We start from the raw sequence: 22,882 nt of genomic DNA, 5'->3' as shown, positions 1-22,882 counted from the left end.
AGGAGGAAAACCTTGTCCTTTTACACTGACCCACCTGTCTTCTGTAATAGGCAGCCAGACTTGATGAAAGAGCAAAAGTCGGCCGCCTACGGGTGTGGTGTCTTCCGGAGTCCGTGAGTCATGATGAGGAGAAAGTCTGAGATTTTCCTCCTCTGGGTTTAGACTGGCCTGCTTTTGACTGACTGCCAGGTCTTATCCGACCTTTCCGTCGATCATGAGTTGTCCCTGCGTGGGGAACGGTTACTATTTTGTGCTGGACGCGAGACTGACCAGCCCGAGGAGTTCCGAAAGGATCGGAATCGAGTTTGGTTACGCTTCTTGTAAGTGCATTTAGGTTTCAGTTGGGGAAGAGAGGTACTCTTAACCCCGGTGGCGTTGGATATCATCGTGTCCAACTGTTCACCGAAAAGTTGCCCACTGAGGTAGGGGAGGTGCGTGAGGGACTTCTTTGAGGCTGCGTCCGCTTTCCGTTCCCGCAGCCAGAGGATACGCTGAATTGTGATGGCGTTTGATGCTATCCCCGCTACACCGCTTGCTGAATCCAGAGCGGCATGAAGCATGTAATCTGCTACCACTGCTATTTTAACCGCTTGGTACGACAGCTCAGGAGCGGATGCTTGGAGGCCAGCTTGTAAATTTTTGGCCCAGGCCAGAATGGCCTTGGCAGCCCAAACTGAAGCGAACGCGGGAGCCAGGGATGCACCTGCAGCCTCGAAAATTGAACAAACCATGCGATCTACCTGCCGGTCTGCTGCGTCCCTGAGGGTTGAGCTATCTGGCAGTGAAAGGAGGGTCTGTGCTACTAGTCTAGAGACTGATGGGTCCACTTCGGGTGGATCTGTCCATTCCTTGGTGTCCTTCTGCGGGAAGCGGTACCTTGCCTCCAGATATTTGCGATTAGCGAATTTTTTCTCAGGCTGTGAGAGCTGCTTTTTAAGGATCGCCTTAAACTCTGGGTGGTTAGAGAAAACCTTAGGCGGCTTCAGAGGTCCTTCAAAGGAAATCTTTTGTTCTGGGGCCTCTGGTGGTGGATCAGAAATGTCCAGCACCCGATGAATGGAAGAGATTATGTCCTCAACTAGCGCTGTATTGCTAGGGGGATTGGGATCAGGGACCCCTCCGTTTCCCTGTCTGAGTCGGAGTCACAGATGCCTTCCGAATCATGTGCATCACTGAGGCATCCCCTGCTGGGTGACCTGGGGAGGAGGCCTTCTTTGGTCAGTTTGCGGAGATCTGAATTGTCTGCCCCTGGAAGGGGACGGTCTAGATGACCTGGAACTATGGTGTCTCTCCCTAGAAGGGGATGACCGTGTGCTATGGGATGACGCAGATGGACTTCACCTATGGGTCCGCTTGCGTCCTGACCTAGACGTGGATGTGCCAGGGTCGTCCTGTTCCTGAGTCAAGCTCTCCCTTTGCTGGTTAACGGTCATGGCCGAGGCATGACTCTGCAGAGCCTGAAGCAATGTGGAGGTTATGTTATCTATAGACTGCGTCATAGATTGCGGCATTGGCAGGGGCTTCTTGGGGCTCTGACACAGTAGTCTGGATGCAGTCCCGGCAGTGCGGGTACGTGCTGCCACTGGGGAGAGCGGTCCTGCAGGCTGTGCAGAATGCATAATAGCAGTCCTGCCTGGTTCTCTTGGACCTTGAGCCCGGCATAGTGCACAGAGTGCAGAAGGGCTGGCTATGCAGAGGACCCTTCAGGGGTAGCTATGCAGAGGAACCTATAGGGGAGCCTTATAGGGAATATGGATTCACAGCTGAGTAAAACAACCCAGCTGTGATCTTACCCCACCAGTTTGCCCCTAGGTCCAGCACCGAAGATCCACAGTCCTGTGCCCCGGAGACTGGCTGGCCTGGTCCTGCTGATCGGGAGATGCAGGGTTAATCTGCAGCAGAAATGGCCGCCGAGAAGAAGAGGAAGGGGGAGAAAAGGGGGCGGAGAGCTGAAAAAGGCGGCAGAGCGGTGTAAAAACGCGCCCTTTCTGTCTCGATCCGCCCCCCTATGACACTGTAGATTGTGATATTTGTCATCCGGGGGGCGGGCCGGGGGGCAGAGAGGAGGCGGCGGCTTCACCTAGGCCGAAGCGTAAATTAGATGCCCGATGCCCAGAAAGGCTCCAGGCCGGCGCGAAAGCCTGGGAGGGGTCGGATCTGAACCAGACCCCCCCGGATTTAACGGCAGGATAGCGGTGGGGCTATAAGCGGAAGGGGGGCCCGGTGAGGGGTCCCCCTGAGACAGTATAGGGCTGGTGCTACAGCCGAGACTGGGGCACAGGGGGCCCTGTGTCTCTATTGTGCCATGCCTGCCTGCACTCCCCCTGGCCCCGACAGGAGCCCGAAGCTGGGCTGGGGTCCCTGGTTGCAGGCGCAGTGTGCTGGCCCATTGCTGGGAGCTGCAGAGTGCTGCCTGTACAGGTCCTACCTGAGGCGTCTCAACCTAATGCCCGCAGAGGGGGATTAGGGAGGGTGCTGCTGTGACCATCAGGGGGCTTTATCCTCGCCTCGACCTCAACCCAGAAACCAAAAGGAATTGGGGAAGGAGGGGGGTCTCGACTTCGAACCAGCACCCGAGGGACTGGGGAAGGAGCGACATGGGAAATAGCCATCTCGACTTCAACCGGGCACCCCATAATAGGGGTCAAGGAAGGAGCCATGCCGGGAGTCTCACAGAAGACCCACTTTTCTTCATATGTAATCCGTCGGAAAAAAACGGAGTACAAAAAAATTTTTTAGGTGTGCCTCCTATGCGACACTAAGCAAAAACTGGAGAAGGCTGATGCCGTCCAGGGGTGTATACTGCAGAGGAGGAGCCACGGTTAATCTTTTTCAGATTATGCATAGTGTCGCCTCCTAGTGGACAGCAGCATAACACCCATGGTCCTGTGTCCCCCAATGAGGCGACAGAGTAAGTTTAGTTAAATAAATTCAATAAACTTGAATATTCCACATATCTCACATACATCCCACTAACAGAAAGGAAATGATAGCAAGCTGCTCAAATGTAATTTCTTACTCCTACTGAAACATTATGACAATTACATGTAGTAAAGTCATAGCAATACTGCCCTGTTGAATACTGGAAGGTCAAGGGACAATTCATGAAGGGGGAGCAGAAGCAATTTCAATAGATTAAAAGTATGTAGGTATCTAATCTAGCAAAAAAAATCCTCCAAAACACAGGAGTATATCTTCAACAAGATGGTGTGAAGACAATAAATGTTATCACTGGCACTGGCCTGACCTACCTCAGCAGTACTGAAATCCTGCATATTTACAGCAGTAGACGGAGACAAAAAGATTCTTCTTGGGTTCTACTGATTTTTTTTTTGTCAGAGGTTATACAAGCTATAATATATACACTGCAAAAAACTAGGCAAACAAATGAGCTGTAATGTTACAGCTCGCAATAGTAACCACCCATCTTATCAAAACACATAAAATATCTTGGCTCTTATCCCTTATAAAAGCAGCTTATAAAAGTCGTAAAAGAAAACAGTAGGTTGACAGTGTACCATCAGAAGAGACGCAGTAACTTTTTTAGTGGCTATAAATGCTTTAAAGAGGCTTATGTGAAGGATCCACAACCTATGAAGACTCTTAAAAATGAAGTTACCCCTTTTGGCTAGTAAAAATGTCATGAGATCTGTTATTTAATTAGCATATTATACAGAGAATCTGTGCACTGCTGACCATGACGTTAGAGGAAGGGGTTGTGTATAGTTTAATGTGATGATATCCATTTAGCAGATCAACACAAAGAACCACTCATTAAAATGCTGTCAGAGGTTCTTATTTATCACACTTTTGGAGCAATAACAGCATAAATTATCCAAATCTAGTTTTGCTCCAATATAAGCGATTCATTTTCTAATTTGGGCACTGGTGTAAATGAAGGCTTACCTTTAGTCCCCTGAAGAATGGCAGGTGTGGTAACTGGAGACCTTCTGACCTGTCCATGCTGGTTGGCATTGGATGTAGTTGTCACTACACGGGTTGCTGGTGCACTCGGAAAAGCAACAATTCGCCCTTCTGGCTTTTGACCATAAAACACTGTCTCGAATAACCTACAACATAACAAGTGATGAAAAGTTGAGTTTTTACACAAGCAAAACCATGTAGGGAAATACTAAAAAGTTACAATAATTTGCAAAAAAAATCAAATACCTGCTGGGTTTAATTTTTTCCCGTTTTGGTCGAGGAGGAGGTTCAGGATTACTGTATAGCTCCTGAATAAGTTTCCGTGTTACTCTCCGTTTAGCAAGCACCTGAGCTTCATAACGGGTCATCTTGTTTTCGAGCTCAAGAAGACCAAACAAAGACAAATCTGGGTTCTGTGGAGGAAAAAAAATATTTTATCTTTATACATTTTAGTAATGCAGTAGCATGACTGTCACTAAACAGTGTGAATAGTGTAAAGGAACAGTCACTCGATTTATGTTGCCCAAAGCATAGGCAGCATGGATCAGATCCCGGCTGCATGATGGCAGCCACATATGTTTTACTTTGATTACACTTCTGAACCACAAAAACATAGCTGAACCTGTTCCTGCCGAAGCCCGTTTCCACGTTCCTGGAACAGACCTGTTTTTTTAAAATCAGAGATGTGACACTTTAAGTGGTAATACCTCTGGAATGCTTCTACATTTCAGAGTGATTAAGAGATTGTTTTGTGACACATTGTACATCATGTCTATAGATTGTAAGCTTGCGAGCAGGGCCCTCACTCCTATTGGTATCTATTTTGAACTGTGATTTTTGTTATGCTGTAATGTCTATTGTCTGTACAAATCCCCTCTATAATTTGTAAAGCGCTGCGGAATATGTTGGCGCAATGTTAATAAAATTATTATCATCATCATGTTGGTAAACTTGGGTATATAAATTTGCGTCTATTTATAAAATTATAGAAATTTGGTGAAAATGTAGGAAAATCAGCAAATTCCAATTTTTATGCCCTTATAACATATCGTCATACCACACAAAATAGTTAAGAAACATTTCTATAATGAGCCATTTTGACCTTAATGTCCCAGGCCAATTTTTACAATTCTGACCACTGTCACTTTATGTGGTAATAACTCTGGAACGCTTTAACAGATCCCACTGATTCTGAGACTGTTTTTTTGTGACATATTATACTTCATGATAGTGGTACAATTTCTCTGATATGACTTGCGTTTATTTAAGAAAAAAAATGGAAAATTGGCAAAAATTTTGGGAAATTCTGCAATTTTCAACTTTTAATTTTTGTGCCCTTAACCCCTTCATGACCTTGGGATTTTCCATTTTTCCGTGTTCGATTTTCACTCCCCTCCTTCCTTCCCAGAGCCATAACTTTTTTATTTTTCCGTCAATTTGGCCATGTGAGGGCCTATTTTTTGCGGGACGAGTTGTACTTTTGAACGACATCATTGGTTTTACCATGTCGTGTACTAGAAAACGGGAAAAAAATTCCAAGTGCGGTGAAATTGCCAAAAAAAGTGCAATCACACACTGGTTTTTTGTTTGGCTTTTTTGCTAGGTTCACTAAATGCTAAAACTGACCTGCCATTATGGTTCTTCAGGTCAGTACGAGTTCATAGACACCTAACATGACTAGGTTATTTTTTACCTAAGTGGTAATTCCAAACTTTGCTAAAAAAAAAAAAAAAAAAAATTGTGCCATTTTCCGATACTCGTAGCGTCTCCAATTTTCATGATCTGGGGTCGGTTGAGGGCTTAGTTTTTGCGTGCCGAGCTGGCGTTTTTAATGATAGCATTTTGGTGCAGATACGTTCTTTTGATCGCCCGTTATTGCATTTTAATGCAATGTCGCGGCGACCAAAAAAACGTAATTCTGGCGTTTTGAACTTTTTTCTCGCTACGCCGTTTAGCGATCAGGGTAATGCTTTTTTTTTATTGATAGACCGGGCGATTCTGAACGCGGCGATACCAAATATGTGTAGGTTTGATTTTTTTTATTGATTTATTTTGATTGGGGCGAAAGGGGGGGTGATTTAAACTTTTATATTTTTTTTTATTTTTTTCACATTTTTTTTTACTTTTTTTTAAACTTTTGCCATGCTTCAATAGCCTCCATAGGAGGCTAGAAGCTGTCACAACGCGATCGGCTCTGCTACATAGCAGCGATCCGATGTTCGCTGCTATGTAGCAGAAATGCAGGTGTGCTGTGAGCGCCGACTACAGGGTGGCGCTCACAGCTGCCGGGGATCAGTAACCATAGAGGTCTCAAGGACCTCTATGGTTACCATTCAGAAGCATCGCCGACCTCCGATCATGTGACGGGGGTCAGCGATGCGATCATTTTGGGCCACCCGGCCGGAAGCGGTAGTTAAATGCCGCTGTCTGCGTTTGACAGTGGCATTTAACTAGTTAATAGGCGCGGGCAGATCGCGATTCTGCCCACACCTATTACGGGCACATGTCAGCTGTTCAAAACAGCTGACATGTCCCGGCTTTGATGCGGGCTCACCGCCGGAGCCCGCATCAAAGCGGGGCTTCTGACCTCGGACGTACTATCCCGTCCGAGGTCAGAAAGGGGTTAAATCAGAGTGATATGTCACTCAAAATAGCTCATAAATAAAATTTCCCGCATGTCTACTTTACATCAGCACAATTTTGGAAACATTTTTTTTTTGTTAGGACATTAGAAGAAGTTGACCATAGATTTCTCATTTTTCAACAAAATTTACAAAACAATTTTTTTTTAGGTACCACATCACATTTTAATTCACCTTGAGGAGTCTGTATGACAGAAAATACCCAAAGTGACAATTCTAAAAACTGCACCCCTCTCAAGGTGCTCAAAACCACATTAAGTTTATCAACTGGTGGTTCACAAGAACTGAAGCCATGTAGAAGGAAAAAGATTAGCATTTCAATTTTTTTCACAAAAAATTTACTTTAGACCCAAACTTTTTTATTTTCACAAGGGTATCAGGAGAAAATAGACCACAAAATTTGTTGTGAAATTTATCTTCAGTATGCAGATACCCATATGTTTGGGAAATCCACTGTTTGGGCACACGGCAGGACTCAGAAGGGAAGGAGCACCATTTGACTTTTTGAACGCAAATTGGCACACGGAATCTAGGACTATCTGATCATCGCCTGTATGTAGTAGAGCCGATCAAACAAGTGCAGCTTCTAGTCTCCCATGGAGACTATTGAATCATGCAAAAAGTAAAAAAAAAAGTGTTTTAAAAAAATGTAAAAAAAAAATTAAAAATATATATAAAAGTTCAAATCACCCCCCCTTTCGCCCCATTCAAAATAAAAATCAAAAAATAAATAAATCAAACCTACACATATTTGATATCGCCGCGTTCAGAATCCCCCGATCAATTTAAAAGAAATAATTTACCTGATCGCTAAACGGCATAATGAGAAAAAAATTCAAAACGCCAGAATTGCATTTTTTGGTCGCTACAACATTGCATTAAAATGCAATAACGGGCGATCAAAAGATTGTATCTGCACCAAAATGATATCATTAAAAACGTCAGCTCGGCACGCAAAGAATATACCCTCACCCGACCCGAAAAATGGAGCTGCTACGGGTATCGGAAAAAGGTGCAATTTTTTATTATTTTTTTTAACAAACTTTGGAATTTTTTTACACCACTTAGATAAAAAAGAACCTAGACATATTTGGTGTCTATGAACTTGTAATGACCTGGAGAATCATAATGTCAGGTTAGTTTTAGCATTTTGTGAACATAGTGAAAAAAAGCCCTAAAAAAAAACTGATTGCACTTTTTTTTGCAATTTCACCACACTTGGATTTTTTTCCCCCTTTTTCGAGTACATGACATGGCAAAATCAATGGTGTCGTTCAAAAGTACAACTCGTCCCGCAAAAAACAAGCCCTCACATGGCCATTTTGACCAAAAAATATAAAAAGTTCTGGCTCTGGAAAGAAGGGGAACAAAAAATGAAAATGCAAAACCAAAAATACCTCTGGTCGGTAACGGGTTAATAACGGTCCCCCTCAAAGAATTCAAAACTGCAGTCAGGAAGTTTGTTAACCCTTAAGTTGGTTCACAGGAACTAATGCAAAGTGGAATAAAAAAATAAATTTTAGGGTCACAAAGCATTTCAAGGAAGGGAAGGAGAGCTATTTAACTTTTGGAGATCAATTTTTGCTGAAATATTGCGGACGGTAAAGGAGTAGTCCACTATTCAGACAATCATTTCTCAACTGCTTTCTAAAATAACAGCCTGGACTCACCTCTGGCGGAGTGACTAGATGGCTTGGTAAAAGGACCGAGCCCTGGTTCCCGCATTGGGGGGACGAGAGGCAAAGAACCGGGTTGGGGGATGGAGAGCAAATTCATCACGATCGAGTGAGAAGGGGCTCCTGACCCATGAGTCCAAAAGCGCATGTTGCAGGGGACGTAGATGCAGCTGAGCGAATGGAACCGCTTCCATTGCAGCCACCATTTTCCCTAGAATTCTCATGCCAAAGTGGATGGAACGAGGAGATGGTAAATAGTGATGAGCGAATATACTCGTTACTTGAGATTTCCTGAGCACACTCGGGTGTCCTCTGACGAGAGGCAAAGAACCGGGTTGGGGGATGGAGAGCAAATTCTATTTTGTATCCGGAGGACACCAGATCTCTGACCCATTCGTCGTGGACGACGGCGAGCCAGACATGGCGAAAATGGAATAGGCGGCCACCTACTCTGCTGGTGTCGTCCAGACCATATCGCGAGTCATTTAGCCGAGAGTCTCTGGGATCTGGGTCCCCTAGATCTGTCCTGCTTGGAGTAAGATTTCCACAAGGGGTTGGTCTTGTCCAATACCTGTGGCTCTTGTCCCTGTGAGCGGGACGCCCTGAACCAGGCGAATTGCCCGTAGAGGACCAGTCGAAATTGCTGCGAAAGGCTTGGAATTGTGTCTGCAGCGGTCAGCGAATAGGACGTCTAACTTTCTGCTGGGGAAGGAATTTGCTTTTCCCGCTGCGATGCATTGACCCCTATTATAGGTAGGGGACGCTGTATGGCCTCAGAATACGCACCGATGCGTATTGAGGCCATAGGAATGCATGGCAGTCGAAGGTATGACTGAGGTGATGAGACAAAGTCCGGCATTATTGTGAATGCCTAGTATGTGTCGCAGAGGAAGATACTCTGCGCTGCAAGCCTGAAATAAGGTTGCTCTTGGACCTGTAGTGCCACAAGTATTTGTGTAGTTTTAAAGGGAACCTGTCACCCCCAAAATCGAGGGTGAGCTAAGCCCACCAGCATCAGGGGCTTATCTACAGCATTCTGGAATGCTGTAGATAAGCCCCCGATGTATCCTAAAAGATGAGAAAAAGAGGTTAGATTATACTCACCTGGGCGGGCGGTCCGATCCGGTGGGCGTCGCGGTTTGGTCCGGGGCCTCCCATCTTCATGTTGAGGGCAGAGCAAAGTACTGCAGTGCGCAGGCGCCGGGAAAGGTCAGAGAGGCCCGGCGCCTGCGCACTGCAGTACTTTGCTCTGCCCTCAACAGTGCAGACAAAGTACGCCTGCGCCGGAGCCGCAGCGTGAAGACCAGAAGAGGACGTCATCTGATGAAGATGGGAGGTGCCGGACCGGACCGCGACACCCATCGGACCGGACTGGGACCGTCCCTGGGTGAGTATAATCTAACCTCTTTTTCTTATCTTTCAGGATACATCGGGGGCTTATCTACAGCATTACAGAATGCTGTAGATAAGCCCCTGATGCTGGTGGGCTTAGCTCACCCTTGATTTTGGGGGTGACAGGCTCCCTTTAAAGGGAGGCTTGCAGATTAGTTTGAGAGCTGGGCGGGTCGAACTAACCGCACACACCTCCCATTTATGTAATGTGACCAGGGTGTGAGTCACATGGGTCTGAGTGTATAGACCTGAGTGGTTCTTTGCTGGAAGGTCCTGTGAGAGGAAAGGCCTGGGTGTTGGGAGGTCCAGAGTGGGGACCGGATCCCTGAAACGCACCTGGTGAGGCCGTGATCCTGAGAGGCCTTTGTGTTGGGAGGTCCTGTGTGTGGACCGGCTCCCTGAAGAGCATGAGGTGATCTGCAGAGCCGGTGATGGCTACTCTGTTGGGGAAGCTACCGTCCTTCGGTGGGTCTGGAACCGACTGGTGTATGCCTGTCAGGCAAATTGGTGATCCCCGTTAGGCAGCTTCTACAGTGGTATCTCCATGTAATGAACGGTTCGGCGTATGGTCACCCATGATAACTGGACGAAGGGAAAAGTCCGGCATGTTTAGGGTCTGAGGTGAAGCCGTATTTGAAGTGATGTAATGAACTGTTCATGGTTGCGGTTTAGGATACCTGAATAAACCAGATAGATTGTTTTGGTTTGAAAAACCAGTGCCCGTGTGCATTTATTCCGTGGCCAAGCGAGTATTCCCCATCCCATTAGTGATCGCTGCATCACACTACCTGTAGCATCCAAGATAAGCTGGTCTAGTTTCTGCAAGTAAGCGGCCGTGCTGGTAAGGCAAAGAGGTTAAGGACTTTTTGGATGCAGAGTCCACTCGCCAGTCTCTGAGCCATAGTGCTCTTTTGATAGTTACTGCATTTGAAGCCGCAAGCGCAGCGCAATTAGCCGCGTCTATGGATGCAATTACCACATAGTTGCCAGCCAAGGAAATCTGATTTGCCAGCTATGCTACTTCTGGGGGAGGACTGCTCTTTTGTATAGTCTTATACAGAGAGTTTGCCCAGGATACCATGGCTTTAGCAACCCATGTTGCTGAAAAGGAGGGAGTAAGTGCAAAACTTGATGCCTCGAAAACCAAACTGGCGAGACTGTCAGTTAGGCGGTCCGTGGGATCTTTGATGGAGGATCCATCAGGAAAGGATAGAAGAGTTTTGGAGGCCAAGAGGGACACAGGAGGATCCATTAGAGGGGAGTCTGTCCATTGTTTGCGGAGGTCAGATGAGAAGGGATATCTAGCCTCAAGGGATTTCTGACCTGCAAAGCGTTTGTCTGGCTGCTCTCTGTAGTGCTGAACTATGTCCTGGAACTCAGAGCAATTGGCAAACACCCTATGGCCCTTTTAAAAGACACCGCGTTATCCGTGTGTGTGTAGAAGTACGCTCTTCGCCAACCTGTACGGTGTGGTTGACGGCCTCTATGAGACTATTTTTGTCTGGTAACCCAGAGATTCTAAGTCAAGGGGCCCTTCAAATTCGTACTCAGAGGCTTGTTTGCCATCAATCCCTGGAGAGGGAGAGCGAGAAACATAGCTTACGGATGCCGAGGCGCCAGAGGGCCTGGGAGACATGCTATGTATCCGTTTCCTGGATGCCTGAGTCTGCTTTAAGTGAGAACAGCCCCTGCAGGCCGACTGTTCCCGAGATGAAGGGGAAGGAAGCCATGGACTGTGATAAGGATGCAACCCACTCAGGGGGACTAGCCACAGTGGGATCGGTTGCGGCAGGGGGCTCTTGAGCGCATTTGGGATCACAGGCTTGGCAGAGCGGAGCAGTGTGTCTGCTAGGTAATGCAGCCCGACAGGAGGTACATGAGGTGAAAAACGCTGTGCTTTGGCAGCCTTTTGGAAGTCTTAGGTAGGGACATGCTGTATCTGTGTGTAAAATATATATATATATATATATATATATATATATATATACACACACACACACACACACACATACATACACACACACACACACGCACACATATACACACAGTACAGACTAAAAGTTTGGACACACCTCATTTAAATATTTTTCTGTATTTTCATGACTATGAAAATTGTAAATTCACACTGGAGGCATCAAAGCAAAAGGTGGCTACTTTGAAGAACCTAGAACATAAGACATATTTTCAGTTGTTTCACACTTTTTTGTTAAGTAAATAATTCCATACGTGTACAAACTTTTGGTCTGTAGGGTATGTACGTACGTATGTAGGTATATATATATATATATATACAGGTCCTTCTCAAAAAATTAGCATATAGTGTTAAATTTCATTATTTACCATAATGTAATGATTACAATTAAACTTTCATATATTATAGATTCATTATCCACCAACTGAAATTTGTCAGGTCTTTTATTGTTTTAATACTGATGATTTTGGCATACAACTCCTGATAACCCAAAAAACCTGTCTCAATAAATTAGCATATCAAGAAAAGGTTCTCTAAACGACCTATTACCCTAATCTTCTGAATCAACTAATTAACTCTAAACACATGCAAAAGATACCTGAGGCTTTTAAAAACTCCCTGCCTGGTTCATTACTCAAAACCCCCATCATGGGTAAGACTAGCGACCTGACAGATGTCAAGAAGGCCATCATTGACACCCTCAAGCAAGAGGGTAAGACCCAGAAAGAAATTTCTCAACAAATAGGCTGTTCCCAGAGTGCTGTATCAAGGCACCTCAATGGTAAGTCTGTTGGAAGGAAACAATGTGGCAGAAAACGCTGTACAACGAGAAAAGGTGACCGGACCCTGAGGAAGATTGTGGAGAAGGAACGATTCCAGACCTTGGGGAACCTGAGGAAGCAGTGGACTGAGTCTGGTGTGGAAACATCCAGAGCCACCGTGCACAGGCGTGTGCAGGAAATGGGCTACAGGTGCCGCATTCCCCAGGTAAAGCCACTTTTGAACCATAAACAGCGGCAGAAGCTTGTACTTTTTTCTGATGAAAGCAAATTTTGCATGTCATTCGGAAATCAAGGTGCCAGAGTCTGGAGGAAGACTGGGGAGAAGGAAATGCCAAAATGCCTGAAGTCCAGTGTCAAGTACCCACAGTCAGTGATGGTGTGGGGTGCCATGTCAGCTGCTGGTGTTGGTCCACTGTGTTTCATCAAGGGCAGGGTCAATGCAGCTAGCTATCAGGAGATTTTGGAGCACTTCATGCTTCCATCGGCTGAAATGCTTTATGGAGATGAAGATTTCATTTTTCAGCACGACCTGGCACCTGCTCACAGTGCCAAAACCACTGGTAAATGGTTTACTGACCATGGTATTACTGTGCTCAATTGGCCTGCCAACTCTCCTGACCTGAACCCCATAGAGAATCTGTGGAATATTGTGAAGAGAAAGTTGAGAGACGCAAGACCCAACACTCTGGATGAGCTTAAGGCCGCTATTGAAGCATCCTGGGCCTCCATAACATCTCAGCAGTGTCACAGGCTGATTGCCTCCATGCCACGGCGCATTGAAGCAGTCATTTCTGCCAAAGGATTCCCGACCAAGTATTGAGTGCATAACTGAACATTATTATTTGATGGTTTTTTTGTTTGTTATTAAAAAACACTTTTATTTGATTGGCCGGGTGAAATATGCTAATTTATTGAGACAGGTTTTTTGGGTTATCAGGAGTTGTATGCCAAAATCATCAGTATTAAAACAATAAAAGACATGACAAATTTCAGTTGGTGGATAATGAATCTATAATATATGAAAGTTTAATTGTAATCATTACATTATGGTAAATAATGAAATTTAACACTATATGCTAATTTTTTGAGAAGGACCTGTGTATGTATATATATATATATATATATATATATATATATATATATATATATATATATATATATATATATATATATATATATATATATATATATATATATATATATACACATATACACACACACATATACACACACACATACAAACTGCTCTGCAAAAAGGTGCAGCAGCGCCCTATGTGTACAAAACAAAGGGTGGCCTGGGGAAAGCGTGGAAGAGCACTTACTCAGGTTCTGTGCCCCCTGAGACAGCCTTGACGCTTAGTTGCCGCTTCTGTGTGGAACCGCGCGCAGTTCTGTCCTCCTGGGGTAAGATGGCTGCAGAGAGTGGAAAAAAGGCACTTCTCGCAGAGAACGAGAAGTGCCAGGGAGGTGGGCGGGACCGCCGACACGCTTGCGGGCGGAGTTACCGGCTTGCAGCCTAGCAGAGGCCGAAGAGGGGGACTAAATTAGCGTTGCCCAGCCGGTTCCCCCCAGTTCCCCAACTTACTGCAGAGCCTGGATGGAGGAAAGGCCTTGCTTGCAGGTATGATGTGGACCATGCAGGAGCCCTCTATTCACCGTCCCCTTTTATAGGGGAGGTGGAGAGGGACCGTCCTGCTCCATGCAGCACCGCTGTTCCATCAGTGGTGGTGCAGTGGGAGCAGCACGGACGCCATAGGGGCCCTCTGTGTATCCTAAGGGTTCACTCCCCTAGAATTTTACAGGGGTGTGTCCGGCTGTAGCCTGGCTCAGAAGGGGGTACATGGAGGCGACACTCCATGTTCCCGTCTGTTGCTCGTGTGGGGAGATCGGCACCCTGAAGGGAACTGTCGCCCCTAGTGTAGCACAGGCCTGTCTTGCGTTGCAGGAGAGGATACGGGGAGGCAACACTCACCGTGCTCGCCTGTTGTTGGTTGGGGGGAGATCGTCCCTTCCTCGCAGTAAAAATTAAAAAAATCTGAATAGCGGACCCCGTGTGCCTCCTACGAACACTAAGCATGAACTGGTTCTGTCTAGTGCCAGAGGGTGGTGTATACTGCAGAGGAGCTAACCTTTTTTGTATTCACTTAGTGTCAGCCTCCTAGTGGCAGCAGCATACACCCACGGTCAACTGTCCCCCAATGTGGCGAGAAAAAAAAAACAGAACCCTGTGCAAGTTACCCCATTTTGGAAACTACACCCATTAAGTAATTTATGTAGGGTTGCCGTGACCTATTTGGATCCACATGTGCTCCTCAAAAGTTTATTAAAGTGAAATAATCAAAAATGAAGATACATTTTTACACTAAAATAAGGCTTAAAATTCAAAAACTTATTTTCCCAGGGGGCATTAGGAGAAAATGGGCACTGTAATTTGTAAAGCAATTTATCACAGACATGGCGATATCCTATATGTGGTAAGAAATTACTTGTTATGCACACATCAGGCTTGAAAGAGAAGAATTTCTAGCTCGCTTTTGGAGCACAAATTTAGGAGCAATAGTTCATGGTCGCTACTTGCAGATCCCAAAATGTTAGAAAAGCAAAAAGCCTTAAATTGCTAGAAAAAGCAAAAACCCTCAAAGTGACTCCTTTTTTGGAAACTACACCCCTAAGCTAATTAATTTAGGGGTATGGTGAGCATTTTAACCCTATAGGTGGTGAAGGTTATGATTAAACAATAAAAATTATAATACGGTAATTCAGACTATTTGTGCTGGTCAAAAGTGTGAAAACAGTCCTGGTAGAAAAAGGATTAGCCACAGTAGAGAATCATACAGAGCCCTTACCTTCCAAGGATCATATTCTAATGCTTGCAGTACAAGGGATGCAGTCTTATACTGCAATGCATCACATGCATAGGAAGAATGTTGAGGACGAGGATCCACCAGATCTGGATGATTACAGATTCTCTGAAGCTGTGTCAGTACATGAAGTACGCTTACAAAATGTCCTCCCTTCAGGGAATCCTGTGTGCTGCATAAAAAACAAACAAAAACAAACAAAAAAAAAAACAAAACGTAATTTTACTACAAAAAAAAAAATAGTAGACTTGTAACTCAATACACGTATTATGCACGAGTTCACAATGTAAGGAATTTGCTATAGATAAAAGCACTTTAAACATATTCCTAAAGTGAACCCATTATGTTTGCTTTAGGGACCCATCAGAAAACTGCAATGGGAAGTGTACCCATATACGTATTTTTTTCATATGCCAACTCCACCATGTTCAATAGAAATATAAAAATGACAAAAAGTTAATCCTTTTAATTCCATCGTCACTTACATTATTAAAACATTAATTTATTAGGTATTAGCCTACCTTTTTGTGCACATCTGACAAAGATACCTACTGCCAGAACAGAGACCAAACAGTGTCTAAGGTGACTCCATCAGCTACATCAAAGTGAATGGCTTTGTCAGAATACAATTTTACTGGAATTCCAACAGAAACCCCAACATAGTGCTCAGCTGAGATCACTATATACATGTGAACTTAGCCTAAGAAGGCTTATTGCTCCATTCAAAAAGTAACCATTATCAATTGTTTTCAGTATAATTATAAGTGCACGTTATAGTATACCTGGCACCTGGTCAAAAGACAGTTTCTGTCCTTGTTTTGTTATATTTCTGTGTCCCGCACCATTGATTACAGCTTTCTATTTATGCAGTGGAGTTTAATGAGCTCATGAATATGGAGAACTATATGGCAGCAGTTTTACCACTCTGCTAGTAACAAAAATCATTTATCAGCAGTTGATCAGAACTACAAGAAGCAGCCCATTAATTAATAAATCACTAGAACCAGAGCCTCTCTATTGCGGACATATTAGCAAACAAAGTGATTGGAACAATAATTTTTGTTAAGTCGAAGAGAGAGTACTCACTGAGGGGTTGCATTTCTTCTCATGAACAGTCATCAATACACAGGAGGAAAAAGAACACGCCCCACACAATAGCTCAGAACAGGCTACTCAAGTGTGAGATGTAATAACAGCCTACTCTGCTGTCACTACAGAGTGATTACAATTTGCCTTGAATACAACAGGCAAATATGATTACTGACATATTGGAGCTCACCAAACAGAGCAGAGCAGAAGAGGCGACATACAGTGATATGAGAGGAGCAGAGCTGATAGAAGTGTTTGCAATGTGACAACTGTGCTTCTCATCCCCCCTCACTGACTCCCTTGACCTGATCTAAAGAGCGTTAGTCGTCTGTGCTCTATTCCTAGAACTTACTAATCATGCACAAACTTAGGACCCGGAGATCAGAGCTGTATGTCCTTATATATTTGACACACTGAGAAGCCTGCTCTAAGTTATTGTGGGGTAGGATCTTTTCTTCCATGTGTGTTGCTACCTACTTATGGAGAAGAAGTACAGGTACCCAGTGAAAACTCTGATAACACCCACTTGGCCTTAATATTAACTCATACGTTTGATTGCTAATATCTCTACAACAGAAAGGCCAAGTAAAAAAAAAAGTTTTAAAGTTTTATTCTGCAGTGTAGCCATTATCACATTAAAACTTTAATGTCCCGTTAAACATTTGGTGAAAAGCCCTCTTCAGAAAAAAAAAAAAAAAAATCTCTCTACAACCATTAGGTGGATTAAAGAAAAAAAATACTCAAGAGAGCTGTGGGAATAAAATAAGATCTTATAAGATTTTTCCCTGCAGAAGCCGCTACTGCTGCGGCGATACGCGTGGGCTTTTACCCCACATCCCCTTTTCTTTTCCAGTCCTCTCTCCTTCATCAGCACGCATATGGCCTTAAGGTACCGTCACACTAAACGATATCGCTAGCGATCCGTGACGTTGCAGCGTCCTGGATAGCGATATCGTTGTGTTTGACACGCAGCAGCGATCAGGATCCTGCTGTGATATCGCTGGTCGTTGATTAAAGTTCAGAACTTTATTTGGTCGTCAGATCGCCGTGTAACGTTGTGTTTGACAGCAAAAGCAACGATACCAGCGATGTTTTACAATGGTAACCAGGGTAAATATCGGGTTACTCAGCGCAGGGCCGCGCTTAGTAACCCGATGTTTACCCTGGTTACCAGTGTAAAATGTAAAAAAACAAACAGTACATACTCACCTTCGCGTCCCCCGCCGTCCGCTTCCTGCACTGACTGAGCGCTGGCCGTAAAGTGAAAGCACAGCGGTGACGTCACCGCTCTGCTGTTAGGGCCGGCACTCAGTCAGTGCAGGAAGCAGACGCCGGGGGACGCGAAGGTGAGTATGTACTGTTTGTTTTTTTACATTTTACACTGGTAACCAGGGTAAACATCGGGTTACTAAGCGCGGCCCTGCGCTTAGCAACCCCGATGTTTACCCTGGTTACCCAGGGACCTCGGCATCGTTGGTTGCTGGAGAGCGGTCTGTGTGACAGCTCTCCAGCGACCAAACAGCGACGCTGCAGCGATCGGCATCGTTGTCTGTATCGCTGCAGCGTCGCTTAGTGTGGCGGTACCGTTAGTCTGATTCTAGCATTTGGATCCTATTAGGCGTATGCATATGCTTGATTCAGATATGTAGGACCTTATTATACTTAGTGGTCCTTTGATCCGTATGGCTTTATTGTTGGTAGCTGTTTAGGCATTGACCATTCTTTGCCTGTTAGGATTTATTGTGTACCATTTTTTAGGGCTATATGGTACTGTGATATCATTAGGTATGTGTGTGTGTGTGTATATATATATATATATATATATATATATATATATATATATATATATATATATATATATATATATATATATATATATATTTTTTTTTTTTCAAAAAAAAGAGGCAGCACTCCATTAGTCCAGTGTAAACGTGCAGGGTTTAATTTACCCACATATTCAGGCAACGTTTCAGCTCATAATGAGCTTTTCTCAAGCTAAGCTTTATGCTGTATGTTGCACTTTTAAATGCATTTAATCCTTTTTTCTGTGTGAATTGTCTTTGCATGTCTCGCACGATTTTTTGTAAAGCTTACCAATAAAATTTTGCATTTTCTACATGTTTGAGGTGCTCCCACATGAATGTACATGATCTTTTCTCTTTTGGTTAGAATAAAATAAGAGCAGGCACAGACCACTTTGACCTGGTGACAGGTACTTTGTAACCTAAGATTTTGCAAGATACAAACATTACTGAGTTGCATGCAGTCCAATGAAATTTTCTTACCCAGGTTGCATCATAACATCCTCATACATGATCTTCTGCCGATTTGAAAGCTGACACTTGAGAACATGTTCAGACTTTTTGTTTAGTTGCCTTTCCACATCTCTTTTTGTCCGGCGAAGTATAAATGGCTGAGCAGACTGTAAAAATCATAACATTTAAGCATTAACCAAACATATAATATTTAATCAAACATCAGGATCAGTGACCAGAAATAAGGGTACGTTCCCACGGTCAGTAAATGCTGCGGGTTGGACGCTGCACACATCCGCAGCGTCCAAATGTTACAGCATAGTGGACAGGATTTCAAGAAATCCCAAGTCCACTATGCGGACAACGACGCCCGTGGATCACCTGCGGAGACGGACATGAGGCGCGTCTTTCCAGACTTGCGTCTCCGCAATATAAATCTCACCCGTACAATCTATGGGACGTGGTGAATCCGCATGGTTCAATGATCACATGCAGAATCACCTGCGTTCAAAAGCTGGCAGGGACGCAGTAGACATGTGCTGCGTCCAAAGCGCTGCCAATTACTGACCGTATCCACTCGGCCTAAGGGTCTCATGCATTTTTTTTCTAGGAGACACTCTTATTATATTAAGAATCCAGTTTCAAAAAAATGTAGACATGGGAATGCATAACCTTGTTTAGTAAAGTTTTGTAGATATTCACCATCACCTTCATGGCAGTGGCTCTTTGAAGATAGCTGCTAAAAATATATGCACCCCATAAAAATTTAATTTTGTACTTGACGTAAAATCCATTTTTGTCAAATACATTTAGAGATATAGGAGAATGTGTACAGGCCCTGTTACTAGATTAAAAGAAAATATTGTCTTCGCCAGATGAAAAGCAGGAGGAGTGCAAAAACAAAAAATCCATAACAAGAACAACTAGAAACTGGCATGACCAGATTCCAGCGAGAAAAACAATACCTAAGGCAACCAACATTGTCCCAGAGAAAAAGAAAAAATAGAGTGAAATCTTGGTTCCTTCCATGAGAAAAGTATTTTACAGCAAGAACAGAAAAACTACCGTATATACTCGAGTATAAGCCTAGATTTTCAGCCCAAAAAATGGTCTGAAAGTGCCCCTTTTGGCTTATACTCGAGTAATGGAAGGCGGGGGGGGGGGGGTTGGGGGGGTCGGCGGGTGAGGGGGAGCGACGACGGTCACATACTCACCTGCTCCTGGCGCTCCCTGCATGTCCCATGGTCTCCGGCACCTTCTTCCTCTGTTCAGCGGTCACGTGGTACCGCTCATTAAAGTAATGAATATGGACTCCACTCCCATAGGGGTGGAGCCGCAAATTCATTACTGTAATGAGCGGTACCAGTGACCGCTCTACATAGGAAGAAGGTGCCAGAGACCATGGAACACGCAGGGACCGCGTCAGGAGCAGGTGAGTATGTGTCAGTCGTCAAAGAGCCAGAACCAGGGCCCGCCAGAACCAGGGCCCGCCAGAGCCAGAACCAGGGCCCGCCAGAGCCAGAACCAGGGCCCGCCAGAGCCAGAACCAGGGCCCGCCAGAGCCAGAACCAGGGCCCGCCAGAGCCAGAACCAGGGCCCGCCAGAGGCAGAACCAGGGCCCGCCAGAGGCAGAACCAGGGCCCGCCAGAGCCAGAACCAGGGCCCGCCAGAACCAGGGCCCGCCAGAGGCAGAACCAGGGCCCGCCAGAGCCAGAACCAGGGCCCGCCAGAGCCAGAACCAGGGCCCGCCAGAGCCAGAACCAGGGCCCGCCAGAGCCAGAACCAGGGCCCGCCAGAACCAGGGCCCGCCAGAACCAGGGCCCGCCAGAGCCAGAAACATGGCCCGCCAGAACCAGGGCCCGCCAAAGCCAGAAACAGGGCCCGCCAGAGCCAGAACCAGGGTCCGCCAGAACCAGGGCCTGCCAGAGCCAGAATCTGCCAGAACCAGGGCCCACCAGAGCCAGAACCAGGGCCCGCCAGAGCCCCCCAGAGCCAGAACAAGGGCCCACCAGAGCCAGAACCCTCCAGAGCCAGAACCCTCCAGAGCCAGAACCCTCCAGAGCCAGAACCCTCCAGAGCCAGAACCCAGAGCCCGGGGACTCCAGAGCCAGAACCAGGGCCCGTCAGAGCCAGCACCAGGGAGAGCCAGAGGCAGAACCAGGGCCCGCCAGAGCCAGAACCAGGGCCCGCCAGAGCCAGAACCAGGGCCCGCCAGAGCCAGAACCAGGGCCCGCCAGAGCCAGAACCAGGGCCCGCCAGAGCCAGAACCAGGGCCCGCCAGAACCAGGGCCCGCCAGAGCCAGAAACATGGCCCGCCAGAACCAGGGCCCGCCAAAGCCAGAAACAGGGCCCGCCAGAGCCAGAACCAGGGTCCGCCAGAACCAGGGCCTGCCAGAGCCAGAATCTGCCAGAACCAGGGCCCACCAGAGCCAGAACCAGGGCCCGCCAGAGCCCCCCAGAGCCAGAACAAGGGCCCACCAGAGCCAGAACCCTCCAGAGCCAGAACCCTCCAGAGCCAGAACCCTCCAGAGCCAGAACCCTCCAGAGCCAGAACCCTCCAGAGCCAGAACCCAGAGCCCGGGGACTCCAGAGCCAGAACCAGGGCCCGTCAGAGCCAGCACCAGGGAGAGCCAGAGGCAGAACCAGGGCGAGCCAGAGCCAGAACCAGGGCCCGCCAGAGCCAGGGGCCTCCAGAGCCAGAACCAGGGCCCACCAGAGCCAGAACCCTCCAGAGCCAGAACCAGGGCACACCAGAGCCAGAACCCAGGGCCCTCCAGAGCCAGGGGACTCCAGAGCCAGAACCAGCGCCCGCCAGAGCCAGAAACAGGGCCCGTCAGAGGCAGAGCCAGGGCCAGGGGCCTCCAGAGCCAGAACCAGCGCCCGCCAGAGCCAGAACCAGCCAGAGGCAGAACCAGGGCGAGCCAGAGGCAGAACCAGGGCGAGCCAGAGGCAGAACCAGGGCGAGCCAGAGGCAGAACCAGGGCGAGCCAGAGGCAGAACCAGGGCGAGCCAGAGGCAGAACCAGGGCGAGCCAGAGGCAGAACCAGGGCGAGCCAGAGGCAGAGCCAGGGCGAGCCAGCGGCAGAGCCAGGGCGAGCCAGCGGCAGAGCCAGGGCGAGCCAGAAGCAGAGCCAGGGCCAGAGCCAGGGCAGGCCAGAGCTAGGGCGGGCCAGAGCCAGGGCAGGCCAGGGCCAGGGCGGGCCAGAGCTAGGGAAGGCCAGAGCTAGGGCGGGCCAGAGCAAGCAGAAGGGCGAGCCAAAGCAAGCAGAAGGGCGAGCCAAAGCAAGCAGACCTAAGCCTGATCAAGTGGGCTAAAGCCAGAGCAAATCTGAAAGAGAGAATGAGAAAGTGTCAAAGAGAAAAAGAAAGAGGAAAAAAAAAAAGTTAGAGAGCGCAAGAAACTGGACCAGGGAAGAAAAAAACAAAAAAAATAGTGGACTAAAGCCAGGTTCACATTAGCGTTCAGGGGCTTTGCGGAGGGCTGCGTACGTCCTCTGCTGAGCCCCGCCTACTTCTGCATGTGTCCTGCGTACCTATCTTTAACATTGGGTAGGTAGGACTTGCGGATGCGTTGTTTTGACGCGTCCACCGTCCGCACAAGACGCAACTTGTTGCGTTCCCGTATGGTCAACGGGCTCATCAAAACGACGCATCTGCATACATCCGCATGTCCTGCATACCCTATGTTAAAGATTTAGGCTATGTGCACACGTTCAGGATATTTCGCGTTTTTTTTCGTGCTGTTTCGGCCATTTTCCACGGGGAAAAAACACATACATAAGCATCCCATCATTTTTAATGCATTCTGCAATTTTTGTGCACATTATGCTTTTTTCCGCGAAAAAAACGCAGCATGTTCATTAATTATGCGGATTTTTCGCGTTTTTGCCACTATTTAATGCATTGGGAAGCTCCGTTAAAAAACGCGCAAAAAACGCGATTGTCCGGTTTTGTTCAGGAAATTTCTGCAAGAAATCCTGACGTGTGCACATAGCCTTAAAAATAGGTACGCAGGACGCATGCAGAAGTATGCTGGAAGTAGGCAAAGCCCCCGAACATTAATAAGAACTTAGCCTAAGAGGTGTCAAAAACAGGTCCCAGAAAAAGTTGTTGCAATCAAGACCACTTTGGAAAATGTATCAAACTAGTAAAGTAATAGGACCAGAAACACATGGGCTACTTGCACATTGAACAAGTCTGTAGGAACATGTTCACACCACCAAGAAACTTGAAGAAACAAAAGAGCACAGTGAGGTCAAAAATACTCTGTTGTAAAAAAATCACAGTGA

At 46.4% G+C, this 22,882-nt stretch overlaps 1 protein-coding gene across 2 annotated transcripts in view; it reads right to left on the bottom strand.

Moving 5' to 3' along the window:
• Positions 1-22,882, bottom strand: part of EP400 (E1A binding protein p400) — a 306,993-nt gene that overhangs the window by 156,014 nt on the left and 128,097 nt on the right. For both annotated transcript variants that reach the window (XM_077293325.1, XM_077293326.1), the window contains exons 17-20: positions 18,624-18,760; positions 15,235-15,421; positions 4,171-4,337; positions 3,907-4,070 (exon numbers count right to left, since the gene is read on the bottom strand). In XM_077293325.1, the coding sequence (XP_077149440.1) occupies positions 3,907-4,070; positions 4,171-4,337; positions 15,235-15,421; positions 18,624-18,760 (655 nt within the window). The remainder of the gene's footprint in view (positions 1-3,906; positions 4,071-4,170; positions 4,338-15,234; positions 15,422-18,623; positions 18,761-22,882) is intronic.

Source organism: Ranitomeya variabilis, chromosome 1, assembly GCF_051348905.1.
Source record: "Ranitomeya variabilis isolate aRanVar5 chromosome 1, aRanVar5.hap1, whole genome shotgun sequence".
Classification (NCBI taxonomy): Eukaryota; Metazoa; Chordata; class Amphibia; order Anura; family Dendrobatidae; genus Ranitomeya; species Ranitomeya variabilis.
This window is presented reverse-complemented; position numbering and strand designations above follow the sequence as displayed.